Raw genomic sequence first — 18,291 nt, 5'->3', positions numbered from 1 at the left:
CTGTCATACTGCCGGCCCTGAGGCCAGGTGCGGACTGTGGGACCCATGTTCCCAGGGAGGAGGTGGCTGAGGTGGCATGTGGGAGGGCTCTGTCCACACACGGGGCACAATGGGACCGCAGACGCCACGAGATGCCCCGGGACCCCGTGCCCCTTGTGCAGAGAGACCTAAAGCCCCTGAGAACAGAGCTCGCTCTAGTCGAAGTGTCCAGACGCGGCCTGTCGGAACCCCGGGGGTCGGCAGGGCCCGTCCCCTGAGAAGACAGGCGCGGGGATGGCTCGGCTCGCCCGGAGGCGCGTGGCTCCAGAGCGAAGCCCTTCCTCGTGCACCTGCCCATGGTCCGGGGCTGGGACCGCCTAAGGCCCTCAGACGCCGTGCGGGGGCTGAGCCCCGCCATGGCAGGGGGTCGCCTGGTCCCATGAGACCCCGGATTCGCGGGAGGCAGAGGAGGGGACACGCCGGCACGTCACCCACCTTTTCCTCTGGAGGGATCCTTCTCCTCCAAGATGACCCGCTGCCCGTCCAGACTCGATATGGGGGCGCCGAGGTCCAGGGGCTCCTTCTCACCACTCTACAGACAAAGACGGGGCACGGAGTCACTCAGACTGGAACTTTCTGGACAGCTGCCTGTGGTCCAGCCACAAAAACAGGGCTGTCCCAGGCTCCACGGAGCCACAGGCCAAGGGACCCCAGGTCCTGCCGCCTTGGAGGGCTGCCTCAGAGAGCTCCTGAGGTGCCCCGCCCCGGGGTCCTGCGGCCAGTCTCAAACTCCTGACGTGGAACGAGAATTCAAGCCCTGCTGACCCGCCCGGGAAGCCCGCCGTTGGCAGCCCGAGCCCCAGGGGGCCAGAGCGCGAGGGCACGCAGTGACCATGGGAGCACTTGCTCCCACGCCTCGGCCTCGCTCATTACCCAGACGCGGCGGCTGAGCAGCCCACCCCGTGGGCCTGCAGACCCTGCTCGGGGTGAACGCCGACTGCAGGAACCCCTCGGAAGGAAGCGGGTGGGATGCGGGGTCCTGCCTGGCTCCATGGGGAGACGCCCTGCTGTTCAGGACCCACGACCACTGTTTAAAAAGACGCCTTGTAGTTTGGCTTCCGGAGTTCCCCGACAGGCAGGAGAACAGAGAAAGTGACCGAGAGGCACGTCGGGTGTGACTGCCAGCTCCCCGCGGGAGGCTGGCGCCCCGGAGCTCCGCCCAGCAAGGAAGCAGCCTCACCCCGACACCCGCCGAGGTGCACACACAGTCGGGGGGGGGGGTCGGCTGGTGTGTCCACGGGAAAGCCACGCGTCACAGCCCACCTCACGGGGCCCTCCACACCGGGAGCCCCAAGGCAGCCTGGGAGCCCTGGGGGAACCGAGGCTCCGAGGGCTTAAGCGATGACAGGATCTCGATGGAGGAAGAGCAAGGAGGCCCACGTGGAGCCCTGGCCATGTCCCTCTCGGTCTGCACATCTGTACCTAGCACAGCTGTGCCCCCCGCCGAGCCGGGCAAAGGGACCTCAGATGCCCCCCAGGGTTATGCCGTAGGTCGCCGCGGTCCGGAGCAAACGCGCCGAGCGTGAGGGTCGTGGGTGACCGCGGCACACGCGAGGCCACGGGAGCCGGGCTCGGCGAGCCAAGACGTGCTCCGACGGGCGCCCTCCGGCCCTGGGACGGGACGCAGCTCTCGTCCGGCACTTCCTTGACCCACTCGCGTGATGACCCGTGGGCCCCGCCAGAGGTCTCTGGGTCTGCCAAGCGCAGACGCAGCGTGGGGAGATTAAGGAGAGGGCCCCTGGGCCGTGGGAGGCACGGGCGGGCCGTCCATCGTGTGCCCAGACTTGCAAATGGTGGTCCTGTTTCGAGGTTTTTTGGTTTGTTTCTCATTTTGGTTTCTCTGGACCAGAAGCACACATCAAACAGCAGCCCCCACCCCTCTGGGAAAGACCGAGGGACCGAGAACAGTGAGCGATTCCACGAGGGGTGAGAGAGCGGGAGCGGACGTGGCGCCCCGCCCCCCCACCCCCCAGGGCCCGCGCGGGGGGATGCTGAGGACGGCATGGCAAGCCGCCCGGGCGCCCTGGCGACACCCCGGCTCCACTGCGTGAGGAATCGGAGGCAAACGGCCCCGCAAACAGGCCACCGAGCTGCCGGCTCAGGGAACACCACGGCAGGCCCCTACGCCACTCACCAGCCTGGCCACCAGCTCACTCAGGTGCAGGCCGTATTTGGCCACCACGGGCCGCAGCACTTCCGTGACGGGCTTGGTGGGCTTGGCCTTGAGTCCCACTGACCGGTTAATCGGAACCAGATCCAGCCTGGATGGAGAGGGAGGGGCGTGAACATGTCTGCCCCGCAGGAAGCCGCCGTCCACTGAGACACTCCATCTCAAGAGCAGGCCGCCGCGGGGTCACCCGACTCAGGCCCGGGGCCCGACCGGAAGGAAGCTTGCAGGGGCTTCCGAAGGTCTCCTGGGGGGCTGAGCGGGGGGCTGACACACTGGCCAAGAGCAGACCCTGTCCTGCAGTATGGCCGGCCCTGCCGTCCGGCCCGCCCAGCGGTGTGGCCCCGCTGTGCTCTGGCGACAGGAAGGGAGAGCGATGCCCTGGCCCCTTGGGCTCCAGGGGTCGGTGTGCAATGCCATTCCGCTTCTGGGCCCACGGCAGGGGTCGCACTCCCCTCCCAGTGACCCCTGTGGGGCGGGGCCCGGCAGGGACAGCGCGGGCCCCTGGGAGCCCCTGGGAGCGGCCGCCATGCGCTTCCTACCTAAACAAAGTCCGCTTCTCCAGGCGCAGGTCCCGCGAGGCCAGGACGCTGCTGTCCTGGTGCAGCACCAGGGGCTGAGTGCGAGAGGGGGGCCGGTCAGGGCGCGAGCCGAGCGCCTGGGACGCGCCTGCCGCGGCGCCGCTTCCGCGGGGGCCCCGCGGGGCAGGCGGCCCCCGCACGAGCTCGCGCCGCTGCGAGGCCAGCGAGGACGGTCGCCAGGGGCCTGGCCAGCAGGACGGAGGTCGGCGGACCCCGCCGGGCGGGGCCTCCCCGGGAAGGGCCCGGGGGTCTCTGGGGCCTTACCTTGTCGCCGCCGGCCAGGAAGAGGTCCACCGCGGCCCCGTTGATGCCGTGCTGCTCGCAGAGCCCCGCCAGGACCTCCTTGATGGACAGCCCCGCCCTGACGAGCACCACGCAGGACGTCCCGTCGGGGAGCTGGACGCTGCAGTGCTTGGTGGCCCTGTCCCTCTCGGGAGCCAAGGTCCTGCAGGCCTCTGACTGCGGGGAGACAGGCGCCGGGGTTACGGGGCGTGTGCGGGTGCCCCGGAGGGCCGTGGCGGGCTCACATGGGCTCGCACAAGCTCCACGTCATGATAAGCGTGCAGGGCGCTGTGGTACACGGGCCCTGCAGGGCCGGGGCATCTGCGCTGACTCGGGAGATAGCGGGACTTTCTCCCGGGGCCATGTTCACAGCCTCACCCATGGCCTGCAGGCCCAGCACTTACGGGGCCATGAGGAACCAGCTCCCTGGCCAGAACAGCCGGTCCTCACCCGGCTCCTTCCGGAGCCTCGTCTTGGCCTGACCCAGGAGCAGACAGGCCACTCTGGAGCCCACTGAAGCCACCATGACCCTGAGCTGCCATCACCTGCCTCGGTCCACAGGACCGAGACCCACCCAGACCCTTGCTGAGCAGCCGTCTGCAGCGGCTCGCCCCCCTCCCAGGCCCCAAGGCCTGAGGGACAGGCTGACCCAGCGGACGGCAAGTGGGGCTGCGGAGGGGCGGGGGGGATGGGGGGCACGGGGGGCACGGTGGACATGGGGGGCGTGGGGGGCACGGTGGGCGCGGGGGGGCGGTGGGAGCGGGGGCCGCGGTGGGCGCGGGGGCGCTGTCCTTCCCTGGCCGTTGGCAGAGGGCTGCCCAGCCAGCGTGGCCATTTGTGCCCCGAGAGTGCCAGCTAGCTCTGCCTGTCTGAGGACACGGCCAAGGTCCCGTGCCCGCCCTCCGGGCGCTCGGGAGAGGGATGCGCTGGCAGGCGGGCAGGTGGCCAGGGTGTGGGGGACGGGCCTTTTCAGACAGTGGCACCTGCAGCTGGCCTGCCCGCACCGCCCACGCAGCAGGCTCGTGACACGGCTGGGGCGAGGATCCTCGTGGGGGGCGGGGCGGGGCGGGGCCGCCGGGCAGCACAGCAAAGCCGCGGGGCTCTCCCCGACGCCTCCCATGGGCCCCTGAGTTAGTGTCACCTCCTCACTCTCTGACGTGCTGCTGGCCACACCGGCCGCCTCGTTATCACTGTCTCCCCCGAAAATCTCTTTCGCCCAAACGTTATCTCAGAAAACTAATGTGTAGGTGGCCCCCTGAGTTTTGCGTGGCCCGTCAGGAGCAACAGCGGCCGGCCGCGCGGTAAACCCTCACAGCTCTAACCGGGAGGCGGTCTAACGGGAGGAAGCCAGTCTTCCACACTGACCGCCGCGGACGCTTTCAAGTGCCCGGGACACTGGCAGCAACACGGTCTCCTCCAGTGGCCTGAGACAGCAGCCGACGGCCGGCAGGGCCTGCCCCGGGCCTCCCGCCCACCTGCCCCTCACCAGGCTGGACAGACGTCTGGACTCGCAGGGCGTGACAGAGCACAGCGCCAGCCCGGGCTCCCTGTGGGGCTGGGCGTGGGGAAGAGCCCTCCCAGCACAGCACCCACTGAGCTAGTGGGGTTCTTGAAAGGTAAGACAGGACAAAGCACCCCTCCACGGCTGTTGTTTGTTTCAGTGAGAGTTAACACACACACACACCCCACACACACACCGGTAACTGAATGCAAATAGAAAGATTGTAGAAATAAACCCAGAAACGTTTTTAGTGCTCGAGGGGCAACCCCCTGCCCCCAGGCTTCGGGAGGCAGGGCGGCCTTCGGGCAGGGTCCGGGGGGTACTTACCAGGTCCAGGCTCCCCGCAGACGACACGGAGCCCTGCGACTCCCTGCGGCCCAGGCCTCCGTTGGGGTGCAGCGGGTCTTGGGGGGTAAACACAGGGTGTCAGAAAATCACACGGCGCCAGGTGCTTCTCCTCGCTCAACACGGACGCCCCACTAATCTGCTCGCACCCCCCTGACCCGCACCCCTTTCAGGCTGCACAGGCTGCGCAGGAGAGGCAGACAGGGAAAGCCCTTTGGGGTGCTGGCCCCTCCCTGGGACACGCCCCGAAGCCGCAGGGACACTGCTCCCGGCTCTGTCCCCGCCCGCAGCCCGCAGCCCGCTGGCTCGGAGCAGGTCTAACCGCAGGCGAGTGCCCCCGGGGCAGGACCTCCATTTCCTTCATTGAATCTGGAATCTTCTTCTCTACTTGTGGTCTCTGGGCCTAACTGGACACTGTCTCCTGTGACGGCAGTGAACACCCAACCAGCCGGTCACCGCACCTTTACCAATGGCTCAGGTCGCCGTAAAGTCTTACCATGAGCCGACCGTCACGCCCTCCGCCGTCACTAACTGAACTGTGATCTCAGGCTAACCTGAACATCATGCGAACTCTGATTTGGAAACCTGGGCCGTTGGCAGCCAAGCTGCGGAGGCGGGGCTCAGGGATCGGGGGTGGTGGGCGTGCCCCGGGCGACTCCTGGGTCCCGCCGAGCTTCCTAACCAACCGGCCCACCCTCTGAAAGCCATAGATTCCCAGGTGACCAAGTCTGAGCTCCTGGGTGGTGCCTGGAGACCCCGGCCCCCAAGGTCCTGGTCAGGTGGACAGGCTGTCCGGGGCGACTGTCACTCGTCTCCTGGGCTGCACAGCGTCCATCCCCAGGTGGTCTCTCGGTGACGGACTGCTACAGCCCTGCCTGCCTGTCCCGTGGAAGGATGTCTGCGCCGATCGCCCGCAGCGGGGCCCGGGGCCGAGGGGCGACCTCAGGCCCACAGCCCTCAGCACTGCAGTGAAAAGGGCGGGAGAGGCCCGCGCTGCGGCCGCCCTGAGCGCTGATCACGCTCCACAGGCGCCCAAGGCACACTCGACCGCGATGGGGCTGCCGCCGGCTCCCCCTCGGGGGGCCTGCCTGTGTTCCCGCTGTAAGGGCCGTTTACACTGGGGGCCCAAGGCCTGGAGCTCCCAGGGATTCCTGGAAGGGGATCCCTTCCTTACAGGGCTCCAGAGAACGGCCTTCCCTGGCGGTGCCAACGGCTCCTCCCTGCTGCACCTCGCTGACCCACCAGCACCCCACTGAGCTGGTGTCAGCGGCCGGCAAAGCGCCCTGAGGCGGACAAGCCTATCTCTCCCATAGTGGGCTCTCAGGGAACAAAGTTAGAATGGTGATCTTCAAGATTTACAATAACGTAAAATTACAATTTTGAAAATGCTTGACAGCCAGGCTATGGTATCACATTTTTAAAAGGCCGTGAAGGCTGGTGCACCCCTACGCACACCCAGAGAGGCGAGGCTGAGCGGCAGAGGCTGCGGGTGCACAGACGGCCGGCGTCTGTGCTTTCTTGTTTACTTGCAGTATTTTCCACATTTCCTCCCAAAGCCCCGGTGGCTGCTCCCGCAGGAGGAGCCCGGGAGAGGGCGGCGTGGCGGGCGGGCTGCGGGGAGCGCGGCCTCCCCTTCTTCAGGAGACCCGAAGGTCCCCACTGCCCTGCGTCCCGAGGGCCACACTGCGGCAGCGCTGCCCGTCCCCCCGTGCCCGCCCGCCACAAACCGTTCGCGTGGTCGCCGTGGTCCTTCTTCTTCTGGGACCGCCCGGTGCTCCGTGTCCGAGACCAGGAGAAAAAGGCTCCTTTGCGCTTCTTCTCGCTGTCCTCGTCCCCCGGTTCTTCATTCAGGGATCTTCCTGACTTCGATTTTCCACTCAGCTGTCATCAAATGGAAAACGTTGTTAAAACCACGGGAAGTCACTTTAAAACGACATGAAATGCAAACGGACGCTGCGGACGGGCTGTGAAGTACGCGCTCCTCGCACGGGACAAGCCTGCAAGGCCAGGGGCGTCGCCCCAGCGCGTGTCCAGAGCAGCAGCTGGCCGTAGCCCCAGAGACAGCAAGGCCAGGAAGGCCCGCCCGCGAGGGAAGCCGGGCCCCGCGTGGCGGCCGGAGGGACCCCCCGGTCCACGGGGCAGCTGCCGTCTCGGAGAGCGGGACAGGGCGCGGGCACCTTCTTCGGCGTGGACACGTTGGAGTGGTCCGAGCCGATGCTGTGCTTGGAGGCTGGGCTGCTGGGCACCCGCTGGGCGTCGGGCAGGGAGCGGCCCTCCACCTCCGCCAGGATGCACTCCTGGTACAGCGGAGACTTCAGGAAGCGCGTGTAGCTGTCGAACTTCATGAGGTTGAAGATCTGCGGGGCAAACGCAGCAGGTTCAGCCGCCGAAGGGCCGGATACTCAGCCCCGAAGGCTGGAGGCCGCGGGCGACCCGCAGACACCACTGCCCCCTGCTGAAAGGGTGCAGTCCCCGTTTCCCCCAGCCGCCCGCCCAGGGTCACCCCCCAGGGCCCCTCACATCTGACCACGCCAGCCTTTCATCTATCACGCTTAAGACCAGCAAACCCAAGAACGCCCACAGAGCCACGCCCAGGAGACCCCGACCGCCTGCGTGCCTTCCTGGGGGAGCGCTACTTCACCAGGTAAGGGTGACCCCAAATCGGCTGGAAATCTACATGAAGGGAGCACTGTGTTCCTTCATCCCTCTACTCCTCGCCCCCCGACACTATTCACATGACTCGGAACAGACACAATCTCTGGCTAGGCCACTAGGACACGTGCTCTAGATAAAACTAGGTCTCAGGTACGCTTCTCATCACAGCAATGTCCTAAAATCGAAAAAATTCCAAATACACCTGCGTCCCCACTGCGAGCCTGTGAGTCCTCGCAAACGCGTGTGCACACGTGACCGGATGGGCTGTCTGCGGGGGGCCGTGCAGTGGTCGAGATGCGTCCCATGGCCCCACCGGACCCTCTGCCCGTCTGCCAGGCCCTGAGACCCAGGCCCGGTGGGTGAGACGGCTCCTCCCACCACAGCTGCCCCTCCCACCGGGCCCTCCAGCCCGGGCCAGGACTCCCTGCGGGAAAGCGAGGTGCACGGTCACCTGCAGCTGCTGCTCCTTGAACATGTCGGGGTGAGGGGCGCTGAGAATGTCGTCTGCCAGCTGGGCCTGGCTGTCGATGTTGACCGGGGTGGTGGCTTTGCTGCACAGGAACTTGCTGAAGATCTCGCGGGCCCTGTGGGAAAGCTGACCGGCCACGTGTGCGTGGGACATGTGTGCGACACGTGTGTGGGACATGTGAGTGCGTGGGACACGTGTGCATGGGACACGTGTGCGACACATGTGTGCGGGACACGCGTGTGCGTGGGACACGTGTGTGCGGGGCACGTGTGTGACACGCGTGTGCGTGGGGCACACATTGCGGGACGTGTGTGGGGCACATGTGCGGGACACGTGTGTGCATGGGACACGTGAGTGGGACACACTTGTGCAGGACACGTGTGACACGTGTGTGGGGCACGTGCGTGCGTGGGACACGAGTGGGACACGTGTGCGGGACACACGTGTGACACATGTGTGCGGGACACAGGCGCCCTCCACAGTGCCTCTGCTGCCTCGCTGTGTCCGAGTGCCTGACACGCTCCGGTCACCGGAGACGCCTTTTCTGGGGCCGGCACACGTCTTGCTTGGGGGACTGAGTAAGGCACGAGGCAGCATGAACTGCGCACTGACTCGGGCTCCCTCTGACTCTTTTCGGGGCTCCTGCGGCGCGCTCTGGCGAGAGGCCTCCCGGGAGGGGGCCCAGGCCCAGGCGCGCGGGCTCGTCTCCACGTCCCCTCCCACAGGCCGGGCGGCAGCGCATCCGCTGATGAGTTTTACGGCCGAAGGCCTTTAAGCAAACTGTGCTTAGGCAAAACTAAATATCCCATGCATCAGGAAACTTATTCTGAAAACACAGTGTGTTCCGAACGCCGTGACAACACTTTTGCGTGGATGGGGTGCCCGCCCCCCGCGCGCAGACGCACCTCCTTCTTGTCGTGTGCGGGCACATGGTTGAAGCCCTCGCAGGCCTGCCAGAACAGAATGTTCTCCTCGCTGAACTCCTTCCTGAGGAAGTCCTGGGGGAGATGCCGTCCGTGAGCTGCCGCGCGACCACCAGGGAAAGGCAGCGCGGTCGGCGGCTTCGGGGAGCTGGCTGCATCCTCGCTGCCGCTCTTCCTCGTTTTCACCCTTCCCGGGAGACAGGGGCACGAGCACCCCTCATGGCGGTCCCGAGGGGGGCTCACTGAAAGCTGCCGCCCTCCAGGACGGAGCCGAGCGGCTGCCTCAGTGGGACGCGCCGACATGTGGCTGGCCTCTGGGGCTCTCTGCCCGAGAGCTGACCCCCAGGGCCCCAAGGGCAAGGGGACACCTGCCGTAGGGCTCCGGGGCCGCATGACGACCCCGCCACCACTGTCCTGGGGTCGAAGCCCACGTGCCGAGGCCTGGGCCAGGGTCCTGCCCGAGGAGCCCAGCGGAAACCACAGACGGCCCAGCCCGACCCTACTCACAGAGAAGTAGCGGACGCCCAGGGGGTCCTGCAGGAGACGCTCGAAGGACACGGCCCAGCTGGCGGCCCGCCGCTCGCGCAGGCGCCGGCAGCTCTGCACGCTGGGCAGGCTGGCGTTGCTGCTCAGGCTGTGGCTGCTCACGCCGTCCTTCAGGTCGGCGCCGTTCAGCTCTGCGGGGACAGCACAGACCTCGCCTGCTCGCCTGTCCGCCGTCCCGCCGCTCCGCCCGGCCTTGCGGGACGCGGCGGGGCGCTCCCCGGCTCTTCTCTAGAGCACGCATTCAGTCGACCACACGCACCGGGCGCCTACAGCGTGCCCCGTGTCGTCCCAGGGACGGGGCCAGAGCACGGGACAGGACGAGTCCCAGCCTCGAGCGGCCACACGCACACGCTGCGGGACGAACGGCGACGGCCACCCACGCGACGAGGCCGCTCGTCACGGAGCCACTGAGCGAAGGTGGGGTCGCCGCAGGGAGCGTCCGCGGGGGCCGCTGGGAGGCCCGGCGGTGTGAGAGGCCAGGGCCGGTCACCGCGGGGCATGCAGTGCGAAGGGGCGCTTCCTGGGGACGCCACCCCCCGCCCTGATGGGGCACCGCACGCGGGCTGCACACTCACACCGGGCTGGTCTGAGCGTGACGTGTTGGCGTGTGCTGTCCAAACGAGTGTTTCAGCACGTTATCAGCGAGAAGGCTCGGGGAGAGGCCGCCCCCGACGTGGCCGCCGCCGCACGTGCCCAGGAGGTTTGCTCCTGAGCCATCTCAGAACGGCCCTGAACAGCCTTGGGCCGCGTCACCTCCAGGTGACCGCTCGGTCGCCGCTCCCTTTGTACAGAGAAGGGGCGGCGCTGGGCAATCCAAGTCGCCCTTGCCACAGACATGCTGACAGTGGTGCCCAGAGGCCTGGCCTGCGGCCGCCAGGCCCACAGCAAGGCAAGGGCAACCCAGAGCCCGGAGGGCTGCAAAGGAGCCCTCGACCCAGGCCCCGCGAGGCGAGGCGAGGCAAGGTGGCCTCGAGGGGCCAAGAAAGCCAGAGCGGGAGTTCCGTCAAGTCCGACCGGGGTGGCACCCGGACGCCACTTTTGGCAGGAGTCGTTCAAAGCTCAAAAAGCATTTAGATTAGAAAAGAAAAAAAATGGAAGAGTAGAGAATAATCAAGCAACTTCGACTGCTACAGAAAAAGTTCCTGTAAGATTCAGAAGCCACGTAAGAGCAGAGGGCAACTCTGGCTTTTCCTGGAGGCTCCCGAGAACCCGGCGCGCTGCAGGCTGCTGCTGAGATGGGGCGCTCACGGGGACCGGGGGGCAGGCGGCCCGGCTCGTCCCGCGATACCCATCCACAGGGCCAGCCACTGCATGGCAGGCTGGGGTCCAGTCCGTCCAAGGCCTCCAGGGAGCCCGGCCGCTCTGCCGCCGCGTGGACGGCGTCGCCTGGAAATGCCTGGCCTCAAGAATCCTGGCCTTCGGAGCCGGCCCACGTGGAATGCACCCCACGTCCGGCTCAGGGCTGTGGACGGGAACGGGGCTCTGGCCACGAACCCCCAGCGGGGCAGGTCGTGGCGGGCGGCCGCCCCAGGCCCACGGCTGCCGCAGGAAAAGGCGGATCTGCGCGCCGCCGTCTCTGTGCATCTAGGTCAACGCGCCTGCGACGTGTCTCTTTTCAGACCCCTCCTTCCGAGACGTCACCCTCCAGAGGACACGTGACCTCGGCGACTAGCCTGTAACCCAGCCCCTGCCCGGCTGTCTCCCACCTCGGTGTCCTCTTCCTTAATCCCAAATGCGTAAAAGAAGCTGAGAACTGTCATTCTCCAGAGCATCCGAGATCCTGCTGCCCGGTAATGTCCTCAGATCGGCTCAAACTCTTGTAAGAGTTCTCTACAAGTTGGGATGATTCTATGTCAACGGATGCAGGAAACACGCCTCTGCACGCACGCACACACACACGCACGCACACACTCTCCCTCGCTGGGGCTGGGGCTGGGGCTGGGGCCCTGGAAGAGGCCCAGCTTCATGTTTGGCTTGTGTCCAGGAAGCAGAAAACCGAGGAGCTAAACAGTATGGACATTAACGCTCCCTAATTCACCTGTAATCCCAACGTGCTCCCCAACAGATGTTTTATTAGAACTGGACAAGCTGAGTGTAAACCAGAACCGGAGATGCTGGAAAAACAGAGCCTGACAGAAGAGAGGGCAGGGTCGGCTCCGCCCAACGTGAGGCGCGTCAGGACCCTCGCCCTCGGCCCGCAGAAACAGACGTGCCACGGATGGAGCAGAGAGGGATCACCCAGCGGCACAGGCTAAGTCAGCAAGTCAGAGCCCTCCCAACACACACTGAGACAAACCCCACAGCGGCCAACGGCTCAAGTGTAAACATGAAATCAGGGGACCACTGGACAGAAGTCCGGGGCGATATTTTGAAGTCTCTGAGTGAGGAGCCAGAGGACACACGCCCAGAGCCATCAACGCGCAACAGAAAACACGAACTGAAGTCTCCGTGTGCGACAATCGGGTGGTGGTCACCAGAGGTGGCCGGGCCAACGGGCGCGGGGGTCGGAAGGTGCGAGCTTCCAGTTACAGCCCGCAGAGGCCGGGGTGAGCGCGCGGCAGGCGGCTGTGGGCGACAGTGCGTGCTGCGTGTCTGAAAGTCGCCTGGACCGTGAGGCAGAGGAAGACGGAGCAGCCGGGCCCGGCGACGATGTCGGAGCTTTTATCTCTCAAGCGAAAGGCGTGTGGATTCCAACGACGCGAAGGCGGAGCGACTCGGCCCCGGCCGCCTGGCCCGCGGCGCCCGCGGGAGCACACAGCGGGGACACTGCCCACGCTGCCGCCCTGCCCCCTACGGGTGCCCCGACGCGGCGTGGGCCTGCGCTCCTGGCGGGGGCAGCGTACCTGTGGGCGCGCTAAGTGTATACATTCTAAGGGAAGGACCCATAGAGGAAGTCAACCCATCTTTATAACGCTTGGCAAGTATTAGTCATTTTTAAGACTCACAAATCAACAGCTGATCCTTTAAAAGTCTAATTGAGAAAGACTTTGGAGGCCTGAGACGGAAGCCGCCGCCGGGGTGCCGCGCCGCGCTCTGCCCCCGCCGCCCTGGCGCGCGCCCGGCTTGGGCCCCCGCGGACCCGGTGCGTGTCGGGTTCTGCCTCGGCGCCCCAGGGGCACTGCCACGGGGCTCACAAGGTGAGGGGGCCTGAGCAGGCCCAGCTCGAGGGGGCGGGGGGCGGGGGCTCGCGTGTGGCCGCCAAGCCCTCTCCCACTGAGGGGACGCGGGCCTGACGCCCGGAGTTGGGAGGGCACGTCACCCCCTCCCTCCCCGCGGTCTCCCTTTCTTTCCTTCCAGAAACGCTCCCGCCCGCACGTCTCGTTTCTGGCTGAACGACCCGGAGGCCGGCTCCCGGGGGCCCTAGACAGGGAGCGGCACACACCCGGCCGGCTGCACGCGGCGTCAGCTCAGCTCTCCTCGTCGCCGGAGCCCTCGTGACATTCTGAGGGCACGTTCCTGCAGAATGGGAGTCACGGGGCGGGGGGCGCGAGCCCCCTCGTAGGGAGGTCAGGGCGAGAGCTGCTCATGAGGGTCACAAAATGCCTGTGTCCTCAATACGCGGCGAGTCCCTCGTCTTGGATCCCCACTTTCGAACTCCGAACCTCCCAGTTCGCACCGCCCCTGAGCTCACTCTGGAATTGTTCTCGACAATCCACAGGAAACGGCGCACATTTACGAAGGCCTGACCTTGGGCGCGGAGGTGAAACTCCGTCAGCCCCCAGGATTCCCACCCGGCTCCCAGGCCGAGACACCTGCCGCACGCCTGCCTCGCGGCCTCGCCCTGCCGGGCGGCAGGTGTGTGGGGAGCCACGTGCCGTCCGAGCACACAGAACGCCCCCGGAGGACGCCCCCCCCCGCCCCCCGCTGCCCTGCAGTGACCACCCGCGCCTGTCGTCACCGGGCTTTCTCCTTTCGAATGAGCAGTTTGGGTCAAAGAAATGCTTTCCTGGTGAAAGTTTTTAGTCTGTTTCGGATCTGCTGACACCTGGAAAAGCCGCCACCTTTCTAAGGGCTGGACAAACACGTAGGTAGGTTGCACGTGGCACATGATACACCTCAGTATTCAATTTTCATCGATAATTCTGTACCCGAGGCTTTAGCCCACCATCGTCTCCCCAGAACATCTCGCCCAAACCACAGCCTCAAGCGCGTGAGGAACCAGCCACAGCCCCGGGGCGGGCTGCCGGGCTGACCCGGCCCACGCGGCACACGTACCTGCAGACGGCGCGAGCCAGCCTGCCCCCGCCAACCACGACAAGGCGCGCAGACCACGAGGGACTTTACCTGGGTAGAGCTGATAAGAGCCACTGTGATGCCACTTAACCAAATACTTCCAACCATTCACCGCAAACCACCCCTCCGAGTCCATACCAGGGTCAGCCGGCACAGCCCCCGGGGCCCCGGGCGCGGGCTCGGGCCACACACAGGGACATTGCTCCTTAGCTCACTCCCCGAGGAGGCCGGTTAGTGCACCTTCTCCCGCAGTGGCAGCCGCCCGGGCTGACAAAGGCGGCTCTGCCTGCCTGCTCGCGAGGAGGAAGCCAACGGTGCACTCGGCACAAAGCGCCGCGGAGCGCGCATCCATAATTTACAGCGGGACCTTTCCTGGCCGTGGCTAGCGGGACTTGAATTATTGAGGAGGCAGAGCACAGCCAGGCGGGGGTGGGGCCCGGCAGCGCTGGGCTCTCGGTGACCCCATTCAGCTGAACGAGCAGCATTAAGGGGAACCATTAAATGCGTGCCGCTTTCTGTAATGATCATGAGGCTTTCAGACTCGTATATCCCTATGTATCTTAAATCTAAACAGATCTTTCGTCCCCCAAACATAACACTCGTCTTTTTCACGGGACAGCGACGCACGGCCTCAGGGGTAAGTGCCACGTCGTAAGCAGCTGCACCAAAGGGAGCCACATCCAAAGGGCCAGGGGCGCGGCGGGTCGGAGTGCGGGGCGCGGGGCGCGGGCTCGGCCCTGCTGGGCACTCCCGAGTGGACACCGCCGCCCGCGCGGCTGCCCCGGGGGCGGCTCTCTGAGAGGGCGCCGCTGCCGTCCCGACACTTCCCCGGAAGGCAGTTCCGGGAAAGGGTCTGCAGACGCCGCGGGCCTCCGTGGCTCCTGCCTCCTGTCGCCGTCCTTCCTGACCTCCCTTTCTGCGGCACAGGGCGAGCCCCACGACCACGCCCCAGCAAGGCCGGGGAGCCCGGCTCTGCCCCGCTGGGGCCCGGTCCCTCTGTGCCTCCGTCTCCTCGTCTGCACAGGGCTCCGAGGCGTGTCGTGGGGAGGGCACGGCGCGGCCACAAACGCCACGGGGACCACACCTGGCAAGGCCAGTCCTCAGAGAGGCAGAGCGATTTGTCCGCTGAGCAAACTGGGGACAGAGGACGCCATGGAAACTCCCCCACACCCCGCATGAAAACTGCGCCTTTCCCACGTGCCATCTGTGTGGGGGCAGCTTTTTACTTTGGAATCATTTCAAATTTGCAGAAAGTTTATAAGAAGAGTAAAAGAGACGCCCATACCCCCGCTACCCAGGCTCACCACACATCTACATTTCAGTCTGTTTGCTGGGCCAGTCTCTGTCTCTCTGTCTCGCTCCCTCCCTCCCATCTCTCCGTCTCTGTCTCTCTCTCACGTAACTTTCTCCAAGCTATTTGAGGTGCAGCTGGAGAAAGCATGCCTCTTCGCCCTAAGCACCTCGGTGTGTTAGTATTTCCTAAGGACAAGGACACTCTCCTTCATGGCCACAGCCCGGCTATCGAAATCTGTTCGATTTCAGCAGTGACGTCCTTCGCAGCTACTTCTCGCAAGTCCAGGACCGAATTCCAGGTCACTTTGTTATGTCTCCTCAGAAGAGCCCAGTCTCCCTTTCGTCTTGCCCCAAAGCCCTGCAAATGTCACTTTGCTCCCCTAGTGAGAAAACCAAGGCCCGGGGAGAACCAAGCCCAAGCCACCTAGCATGTCACGCCACGCGGAGCCAGAATGACCGTCCCGGGGCCCAAGTGTCCACCTGATCTCAGACAAGGACAGATGGGACAGACCGCGGGCGCGTTCTGCCTCGCTGAGTGCAGGGCCGGCCCAGGCCCCCTCCTCAGTGACAAAGGGCGGAGCCCTGCTGAAGATGGAACCCGACAGCACCTCCCACAGTGGAGTCTAGAAACTGCGGATTCAAATCCATCAGCCCGTCCCACAAAAGAGGAGCCGAGGAGCCGAGGCCCTAGAGCCCTGTGACCGGCCTGAGGCCTCCCCATGCCATGGCTCTCCGCCAGCCTGGCCCGCAGCTCCGGAGGGGAGGCGAAGTGCCTCACACCCACCCCCCGCCCCTGGAACCGCGAGGCTCAGGGTCCTTCCTAGACCTCCGGGGTCCGGATGGTGGAGGCCGACCCCCAGTCCGTCCTGGAGCAGAGCCGCACGCAGCGCGGACACCGAGCAGATGGGGCTGAGCGCCGCGCGGCTCCCGGGGCCACACGCGTGGGCAGAGCAGTAACCGAAAAGGGTCAGTGTGGGAAGTGTGGCGAGGCGTGCAGACGTGTGAATTCTGTCACTTGTCACACTGAATTTTCAGAATTCTCGGCTCAGAGCCATCGACACTGACCACAGTGTCTGTACTAAAAGTGGCATCTGACCGCGGCGAGCTCATCGGAAAGGGGCACGGGGCATTTCTCAGAGATCAGCGCTGACAGATTCACTCATGACGCAGATGTCAACAGAAAGTTACAGTATTCACCTACTAAGTCATTTCTTTGTGGAATTAACATGTCTTAACAAATACAATACGTATGCTTTATGAAGACAGTCTTCTAATCTTGTGCCAAGGGCCACACAGGAAGTGCAGACCCTCAGCTGTGGCTGCTGCCACGCAGAAGCCCAGGGCCCCAAGTGCGGGCCCCACGAGGACACTCGGAACGGTGCTGGAGCCTCCCACAGCCAAGGGGGGCCACCCGGACGAGAGGCCCAGCTGCCAGCCCACGACTGTGGGCGTGAGGAGGCAGCGGGCGCCACCCCCGCAGGGCGGCGAAGGGGGGGAGGCGGGGGGAGCCCCCCACCAGGGTGGCCCGAGGGCCTCTCCTGAGGCCGAAAGGAGTGGCACCGACAAAGGAAAGCGGCTCCTGGACGCAATGTGCTCACCGCGACCACCAGAGCCTGTGTGTCCTGCGACCCTCACGACCGGTGAGGATGTGTTTAAAGTAAAAGGAAACACAAAGTAATGTTTGTACCTTTTATCTAACTTGCAAATAAAACAAACTTGAAATGTCATTTGTCCAAAACTGGGTCCCATAAACCCAGTCACCATGCTGGTTCCTGAACCCTGCGGCGCGTGGCCCCGTGGCCCCGGGAAGGCGGGCCGCTCGCCTGCTCCTCCCCCAGTGGGAGCTAGCTTCCGGTGGGCAGGGCTCCCAGAGACCCCCGCCACCGCTGGCCTGTACGCTCCAGAGGGCAGGGCCCGTCACATGGCTCCGTCTCCGGCACGGGGAGCTAAAGGCTGGGGTGCCCACCCCACAGGCCTGTCCTCGGGGACTGTCCAGCCTCGCTCTCCCATGGAAGAAGCGGACGATCGGGCTGCCCCACGTAGGAGAAGCCAACCTTTCTCTATGCTCTCTTCCTAAAACTGGGTGGGGACATGTCAGATGAGCAAGAGGTAAATGGGCCACCCCTTCCTCCTCATTTCCCGACAGATATGCATTGCAGGTCTCAGGCGTGGGCTGCGGAGCCGCGCCAGCGGGGTCGGGGCCCCCGCTCTCCCGGCCGGGCGAGGAGCTCACGCTTCTGTAGCTCTGGCGAGAACCACGCGGACGCCCCAGGGACACCGCGACAGCCCTGCTCCTCGCCAAGGAGCCTGCGAGTCCCCTCCCCTCGCCGCGGGCTGCGGGAGGGACCGCACGCCGGCGTCACGGGAACACCGCGGCCGATGAACGGCACCAAGCACGCAGCCGGCGGCCAGTGCCGAGGACTGAGGGAGTGGCTCGCGTGCCCCGCACACGCGCCAAGGAGATGCTACGGGCTGAGAGGCACGCCCCTCCAAACTATATGTCTCTTGCAGTTTTAATGCGCAATTCATGAATATTTTCTCCTTTAAACAATTAAATGTAACTCTCAAATCTCTTATTGGTCATTACCTAAAATTCAGGTCTAATCTCCCTTCCCCAGAGAAAACCTACCTTATTTGTTTGATGTTGATTCTTTCAAAATTTTTAATGCTTTTATCAACATGTATGTGTTCCCACAGAAACGACGTGTATTGTTTAAGAAAGCCACTAATTTCTATCTTTCTGAATTCCATTAGCTCTGAAAGGGCTGGCGTGTGACTGACCTGCTTCGGGTTCTCTAGGTAGATGATGTCGTTCGAGAATAATGGCTATTTGGTTTCTTCCTTTACAAGCTTTTAAATTTATTCCTTTTTCTTGCCTTCTGCGTTGGCCAGAATCCCCAATGCAACGTTAAATTGTTGCTGAGATAGAGAATGGCCTGGCCTTACTCCTGGCTCTAATGGGAATGTTTCTAATGCTTAACTATTAAGTACAACTTTGGAAGCAGGGTAGTTAACTTTATTGGATGCTCCTTTACCCTCTCTTGTGAAAATCATGGTTTTACTCCTTTAACCTAGTAACACAACTCAATCTGTTTAGTGCCTGTGATATTCTACTAACAGAATGTCAGCCCGATGAAGTCGCTTTGTTTTGTTCACCAATGTATCCCCAGTGCCTAGAACAGTTTTTAGAAGTAGGGGCTCAGAAAAGAATTGTTGAATGAATGGTGACTTGAATGAAAAATGCCCTAATGGTGAAC

General features: G+C 64.3%; 1 protein-coding gene across 9 annotated transcripts in view; it reads right to left on the bottom strand.

The window, feature by feature from the left end:
- Positions 1 to 18,291, bottom strand: part of RGS12 (regulator of G protein signaling 12) — a 93,211-nt gene that overhangs the window by 10,876 nt on the left and 64,044 nt on the right. For all 9 annotated transcript variants that reach the window (XM_036227440.1, XM_036227441.1, XM_036227442.1 and 6 more), the window contains 10 exons: positions 9,470 to 9,639; positions 8,945 to 9,037; positions 8,022 to 8,165; positions 7,093 to 7,272; positions 6,643 to 6,796; positions 4,898 to 4,974; positions 3,052 to 3,246; positions 2,749 to 2,822; positions 2,174 to 2,300; positions 475 to 571 (listed from right to left, as the gene is read on the bottom strand). In XM_036227440.1, coding sequence (XP_036083333.1) covers positions 475 to 571; positions 2,174 to 2,300; positions 2,749 to 2,822; positions 3,052 to 3,246; positions 4,898 to 4,974; positions 6,643 to 6,796; positions 7,093 to 7,272; positions 8,022 to 8,165; positions 8,945 to 9,037; positions 9,470 to 9,639 — 1,311 coding nt within the window. The remainder of the gene's footprint in view (positions 1 to 474; positions 572 to 2,173; positions 2,301 to 2,748; positions 2,823 to 3,051; positions 3,247 to 4,897; positions 4,975 to 6,642; positions 6,797 to 7,092; positions 7,273 to 8,021; positions 8,166 to 8,944; positions 9,038 to 9,469; positions 9,640 to 18,291) is intronic.

Source organism: Rousettus aegyptiacus, unplaced genomic scaffold (genome assembly GCF_014176215.1).
Source record: "Rousettus aegyptiacus isolate mRouAeg1 unplaced genomic scaffold, mRouAeg1.p scaffold_m13_p_10, whole genome shotgun sequence".
NCBI lineage: Eukaryota > Metazoa > Chordata > Mammalia > Chiroptera > Pteropodidae > Rousettus > Rousettus aegyptiacus.
The sequence above is the reverse complement of the archived record's forward strand: the minus strand, read 5'-3'. Positions and strand labels throughout refer to the sequence as shown.